Source organism: Berghia stephanieae, chromosome 13, assembly GCF_034508935.2.
Source record: "Berghia stephanieae isolate SIO BIC M18660-M18661 chromosome 13, UCSD_Bste_1.3, whole genome shotgun sequence".
Taxonomy (NCBI): domain Eukaryota; kingdom Metazoa; phylum Mollusca; class Gastropoda; order Nudibranchia; family Aeolidiidae; genus Berghia; species Berghia stephanieae.
Window position 1 is genome coordinate 5925345 of NC_088372.1, and position 7500 is coordinate 5932844.

Consider the following 7500-nt stretch of genomic DNA (forward strand, 5'->3'; position numbering starts at 1 on the left):
ACCATTTCAAATACTAGAAACTCTATATCTACAACTGTATTATCATTGTTTTGTGATTGGATTCAGTAGTCTGATGTCACGCTGCCCGGCAACGGCGGCCATCTTGGTTCTAAACAAAGAAAATCATTACTTTTTATTCTTCAAGCTGGCTAGAACTTTTCATATGTTTTGTGATCAGAATGTGTAAAAGTCAAAATATGATCAAATTTAAGTTTCTTTCCCCTCTGGATACGCTTTTTTGTTCGCTGGAGAAATATTTCATACGGGCGTCCGCCATTGTTCCGATAGTTTAGAGCCAGTGTTACTAAGTTACCATGTGTCATTAGGAAGGAAGTGACGTTACGACTATTGAATCCTATTATTTGTGATATCACCTAGCTACAGATAGTATGCGCTTGGCTAAGAAGCTCATAACACTGCCATCCGGAAGTATAATGGACCAACACACAAAACTATGTGTAACCTTGAACGTTTATAGTCTGGTTAATACAGTTTAGTGAGAATTGCTCATAAACGCGGATGGCAAAAACCAATAACAAAGACCTGAGTGACGTCATCTTCGAACTATCTATAGCAACAAGAGGTCACGGAGGACCCCTCAATAGACACATAGATAACCACGCCTCTCGGACAGTCGTCATAATGTAAACAATGGCAGTGATTGGTAAACATAGCAACTACACGTGTTTTTCTACAGATGGTATGAGTTTTAAGTAAAGTTCCTTCTGTTCTTTCGCTTGACAGAAAACTATGTGTAAACTTAAACGTTTATAACACGATCGAGAAAATCGTGTGATAACGAGTCGCCCATTGGGCGGTATAAAAACAACGGCAATGATCAGAGAGAGAGAGAGAGAGAGAGAGAGAGAGAGAGAGAGAGAGAGAGAGAGAGAGAGAGAGAGAGAGAGAGAGAGAGAGAGGTCGATTTCATTCAGGTTATTGTTTATAGATAGTATGCGCTAAGCCAAGGAGTTCACAACATGGCCATCCGGAAGTATAACGGACCAACACACAAACTCTGTGTAACCATGAACTTTTATAGTCTGGTTAATACAGTTTAGTGAGAACAACTCACAAACGCGGATGGCAAAAACAATAACAAAGGCCTGATTGACGTCATCTTCGAACTATCTATAGATAGTATGCGCTTGGATTAGAAGCTCAAAACATTGCCACCAGGAAGTATAACGGACCAACACACAAAACTCTGTGTAACCTTAAAAGTTTATAGTCTGGTTGAGACAGTTTAGTGAGAATTACACTTAACCACGGATGGCGAAAAACAATAACAAAGACCAGAATGACGTCATCTTTGTTCTACCTATAAACAACCGACTATGTTTGTCCGGGCACGCTGTGAAGGTCTGTCACAAATGTCATGTTTTGATTGGTCAAAAATCGAATGGTTAATTATCTCCCTTGCACTAATAATATTTTCACGCTATTTCGTAGAACACTACACCACGTGATTATTATTTATTTTAAAAATCTATTTTTAACTTCCTTCCAGTCGACCAGCCCATTCTCCAACAACAGAACCATCAACTTCAAGCGTCCATGCCTGACTTGGGACCACCAACGCAAGCACCCCCACCACCCCCACCACCACCTCCTCCCCCACAGACCGAGGTACAGGAGACGATGATCACACCGGACACCATATCCAGCCAGCAACAGCTCAGGTCCGAACCCACCCCAACAGCATCGGGGTTGTCGACATCGTTGTCTGGACCAGACCACCACCACCTGTACCAAAACCAGGGTGGGTTGATGACGTCATCACAAGATGGCGGCGACGGAGGAAGGACGCCCAGGAGGAGTATTTTGTTGGGCATTGATTGGACCTCGGCCATGTACAGTCCACGCGTCCCTCTTGCAAGTCAGGCAGAACAGGTAATTTTGTCAACCTCCTCAACTTCCTACTTTCTTCCTCTTCCTCTCTCTGCCTCTTTCTCTCCCTCTCTCTCTCTCTCTCTCTCTCTCTCTCTCTCTCTCTCTCTCTCTACTACTCTATCTCTCATCTTCTCTCTCACCCTCATCTCTGTCTATCTATATCTATCTATCTATCTATCTAACTTCTATCTATCTATCTATCTATCTATCTATCTATCTAACTTTATCTATTTCATTTTCTATCTATCATCTATTACCTATCTGTGCACATCCTATTTCTCTTCTACTTCCTCTCTCCTCCTCCTTTTCATTCAATTCCTTCTCTCCTTCCTATCCTTCTTCTCTTCCTTCTCTCTCTCTCCTCTCTTCTTCTTCTTCTTCTTCTTCTTCTTCTTCTTCTTCTTCTTCTTTCTTCTTCTTCTTCTTCTTCTTCTTCTTCTTCTTCTTCTTCTTCTTCTTCTTCTTTTTTTTTTCTTCTTCTCTCTTCTTCTTCTTCTTCTTCTTCTCTTCTTCTTCTTCTTTCTTCTTCTTCTTCTTCTTCTTCTTCTTCTTCTTCTTCTTCTTCTTCTTCTTCTTCTTCTTCTTCTTCTTCTTCTTTTTTCTTCTTCTTTCTTCTTCTTCCTCTTCTTCTTCTTCTTCTTCTTCTTCTCTTCTTCTTCTTCCTCTTCTTCTTCTTCTTCTTCTTCTTCTTCTTCTTCTTCTTCTTCTTCTTCTTCTTCTTCTTCTTCTTCTTCTTCTTCTTCTTCTTCTTCTTCTTCTTCTTCTTCTCTTCTCTCTCCTCCTCCTCCTCCTCCTCTCCTTCTCCTTCATAATCATCTTTTTTCATTTTATCTTTCCTCTTCTTCTTCCATACCGTCATCGTCTCCCTCTCCGTCTCCCACCTCCTTCTCCTACCTCATACTCCCTCTTCATTGCACTTATCAACTATCTTTTCACACACAACCCCCCCCCCCCCCCCCCCCCCCCCCCCTTGCAACTTTCTCTTTCCATTTCTATTTTTGCCATCACGGATTCAGACAGGTTGTTAATTCGTGTTTATTGTTGTTGCCAATAATGTAAACGTCACATCCGCTGGCCCTGACGTGGTGATAATGATCTCAGTGTCCTATGGGGAATGAGATTAGCGGAAGAGTAACGTACCTTGATTGGACGTCACCGGTGGAGAAGTTATTTATAAACAAACCAACTACAAGCCAAGCGCTCCAAATACAAAATTTATTATTCATATTTCCTTACAAAATGCATATCATAATCAACTTTATGCATTTTTGTACAGAATTATGAATAATATATTTTGTATTTGGGCGATTGGCTTGTAGTTGGTTTGTTTACAAATAACTTCTCCACCGGTGACGTCCAATCAAGGGACGCTACTCTTCCGCTAATCACATTCCCTATTCTGTATCGTTCCTATAGATAGTTCGAAGATGACGTCACACAGGCCTTTGTTATTGTTTTTGCCATCCGCGTTTGTGAGTTGTTCTCACTAAACTGTATTAACCAGACTATAAAAGTTCATGGTTACACAGAGTTTGTGTGGTGGTCCGTTATACTTCCGGATGGCAATGTTGTGAACTCCTTGGCCAAGCGCATTCTATCTATACGAAGCCAAGCCGCTCCACTTTCACTCTTTCGTTAGTATTTGCACGACCACAGGCTTCAGGCATCCCCTGCCGTTTTCTATCCGTCCTAAGGGCGGCTATGTGGTCTCGTGGTATGACACTCGCTTTCGGATCGGAATGTCCTGGGGTTTGAGCATCGGGCTCAACGCATAGTTGAGTCCTTGGAGAAGGCTCTTTACTCACATTCTCTCACCGTACTCGGGTGTAAAATGAGTACCTGACCGTTAAACAGCGTTGTCTCTGTCCCAAACATTTGTAATATCGCCTGACAGGCGTCATGTCTCGTTCTACATTTATGTGTTGCTGTTGGCAAGGGACCCATTGTAAAGCGCTTTGAGCACGTTTAGTGGATATTGCGCTATATAAAAGCTCAAGTTTGTTTTTTTTAGTATATTCACGATACAGGCTTCAGGCATCCCCTGCCGTTGTCTATCCGTCCTACGTAACTAACATACACGCGCCGTCTCACAGAGCTGCTTTCATGAAATTTTTAAAATTCGTAGTTTAGGCAGCTTGGCTCAGCGGTACGGTCTTTGCTTCGTACCTGAAAGGTACCGAGTTTGATCACCCGCGGCTGCGTCTCTGTGAGGCCTTGAGCAAGTCACCTACCTCGCCTTTGCTCAATTTGCGGCGCTGCACTGCGGCTAACCCCTGGGTTATTCCAGTCTTCCCTTTGAATAGACCCTGGAGACAAATTTGCCCTATGGGATGAATAAAGGGAATTTTATTTTTATTTATTTTTATTTCTTCAAAATTAACAAGTCACCATAAATAGCTTTACAAATCACTAATTTGCTATCATCATGATCCACAAATACTTTTTAAAAAGTCCTGACTATAGGATCTAAGGAACTGAATTGTCCTTTTCAACAAGATTTATTGAGTCAAAGAGGCGAATGCAACTCTGTAGCTGGAGCCAAAAAATTCGTAATACTACGATTTTTCCGTAGTATTAGACATGTCTGGTCTACCTTTCCTCCGTATACCTCAACAACGCAACATCCATAATATTACTTACTTACTTACTCAATCCTCTTCGGGCCTAGAGGCACATAGGGCATCCACCAAACATCTCCATTTTTTTGCGATCGGCCGCTTTTGCGGTGATTGTATTCCAGGTTAGGCCTGCTCCCTTTAATTCTTTCTCCATTGCAGGTCCGACGACTCAAATTGTTTTGTTATTGTCTCATTGTTGTAATGGAAATACTCTCAAACCAATGAGACAATAACACAATTTGAGTCGTCAGACCTGAAAATAGTAGATCTAGACTCCCCTTCAGGTTTACCTAAATACATTGCACCGATTTGGCAAATGCTGGGCTTTTTTGTTGTTGTTTTTGTTTTTGCCTTAACCCTCCCCTTACCACCCATAGGAAAATCGTCACATTCGTTACGTTACGATACAGCCAACAATTTTCTTATTCTGATTTCATTTTGTTCTAGGGAATGAGATTAGCGGAAGAGTAGCGTCCCTTGATTGGACGTCACCTTACAGAGAGAACGTCAAACTCTCTCGTCCTCGCTTTCGGTGAAGTGTCTCATGCCGCACAACCAACATGACGTTCTCTCTCTAATAACTTTTCCGCTCTTCACTTCCAATCAAGGGACGCTACTCTTCCGCTAATCTCATTCCCTATATTATAATAGATTCATATAAAAACTCGACACTGTGTTGCAGAGCTCATTTTTCTGAACAAAATATAGAATATACTCGTTGCTAATCTGTTTGGAAAATTCTATTTTTGTGTTGTGGTGAACATGAAGTTTAGGGTAAAATTCTGAAAATAGCTCGTAAGGAGAGGGTTAAAATCAATAAATTTTTCTCTCTTTTGTTGATTTTTCCTCCAGGATTTCCAACGTACCTGTGCATTTTACACTGTTATGCCGAACTCTTGAAAAACACATATTTAGAAATTTGGCCAGAAAACTCGTCTTTCAAATATCGATCGATTTAAATGACCCTCGTCTTAGCGAAAACTTTCAAACCTGGGACTTGATTGAAGACTTTTCGAAGTCCCAGGTTTGAACGTTTTCGCTAAGACGAGGGTCATTTAAATTGATCGATATTTGAAGGACGAGTTTTCTGGCCAAATTTCTAAATATGTGTTTTTTTATCCGGGGCATGGCCATGTTGATGTTACCAGATCAAACTTACGAACACACAAATACTCCTCTCTCTCTCTCTCTCTCTCTCTCTCTCTCTCTCTCTCTTTCTCTCCTACACAGATACACGCATATAAACTGTCTTTCACACACTCTAACCTTCACTCGCACACATAAACACACACACACACACACACACACACACATACTCCTCTCTCTCTCTCCTTACACACACATAAACTATCTGTCTCAATACACTCACTTTCCCTCACACACACACACACACACACACACACACACACACACACAAATACCCCCTCTCTCTCCTTACACACACATAAACTATCTGTCTCAATACACTCACTTTCCCTCACACACATAAACACACACACACACACTCACACACAAATACCCCCTCTCTCTCCTTACACACACATAAACTATCTGTCTCAATACACTCACTTTCCCTCACACACATAAACACACACACACACACTTACACACACACAAATACCCCCTCTCTCTCCTTACACACACATAAACTATCTGTCTCAATACACTCACTTTCCCTCACACACATAAACACACACACACACACAAATTCTCTTTCACACACACGCACACACACACACACACATACACTCACACTCACCTGCTATTTATGGAACAATATGGTGAAATTCGGTTAAGGCGATGACTTCCATGATAAATATTCATTCGAAAATGACACTTCTCGTATTAAGCAAATTGTTTCCATTTAACAGGACGAGCTTTCCTGCTCCACAATGATTAAATGATTAAAATTTATCAATTTTGGAAGGCATTTTTATACCATATACATATTTTATACACATTTTTTCCTTCCATTTTTCTTTCTTGCTTTGTCTGGAACCTTTCATACACACTTGTTCAGATCTTTATCTTGCAGAATTAGGACACCTCCCAATGTTTTTGTAATGTTCTCTTTTGTATTTCATTTTTCAATAATCCTCTTTCGTTTTACTTTTTTTTAATAATAATAATAATAATAATAATAATAATAATAATAATAATAATAATAATAATAATAATAATAATAATAATAATAATAATAATAATAATAATAATGATAATGATAATAATAAAAATAATAATGATAATAATAATAATTATAATAATAATAATAATAATAATAATAATAATAAGAAGAAGAAGAAGAAGAAGAAGAAGAAGAAGAAGAAGAAGAAGAAGAAGAAGAAGAAGAAGAAGAAGAAGTTATTTAAATAGCGCTAAATTTCCACATAAGTGCTCAGCGGCGCTTTACATTATTAATTGTCATTCAAACATTCATTCTTTGACAATTTTGAGAATGCATACATTTGAAGAAACAAACACATACACATGCACACAAACTCAATCACAGATTAATTTAACATTCATACACGAACATACACACACACACACACATACACACACACACATACTTACACCAATATTACTCACTAACATTAGTAACTTATTCTAACGAAAAAAATAAGGGGTTTCCCATATATGCGACCACATAAAAAACTTTGGCACATTATAAACAATAAAGTCACTCTGACTTGTTATACGGGAAGAAAGTATTTTTCTTTTAATCGCACTGTTGATAATCGGGTTTAGAAACAATAGGAAAAAAACTTAACAATGGCAATAAATTTATTTATGTCTTGAGGGCAACCTGTCTTTTTTCCAAACAATATGACCTATATATATTATATTTAGACTAGAAAATAAGATACCACCACCCAGACACCAGAAGACGAATTACACAAGATATGTATCCCGTCCAACGGAAAAGTAGTTTTACACTTCCAATGAAATAGGAACCAGTTTGGTGAGACCACACTACTTTTCTTCCCTA

General features: G+C 39.3%; 1 protein-coding gene across 1 annotated transcript in view; it reads left to right on the top strand.

The window, feature by feature from the left end:
- LOC144958989 (uncharacterized) overlaps positions 1–7500 on the top strand; it is a 589046-nt gene that overhangs the window by 9531 nt on the left and 572015 nt on the right. Inside the window, exon 7 of the mRNA XM_078891292.1 lies at positions 1511–1893. Coding sequence (XP_078747418.1) covers positions 1511–1893 — 383 coding nt within the window. The remainder of the gene's footprint in view (positions 1–1510; positions 1894–7500) is intronic.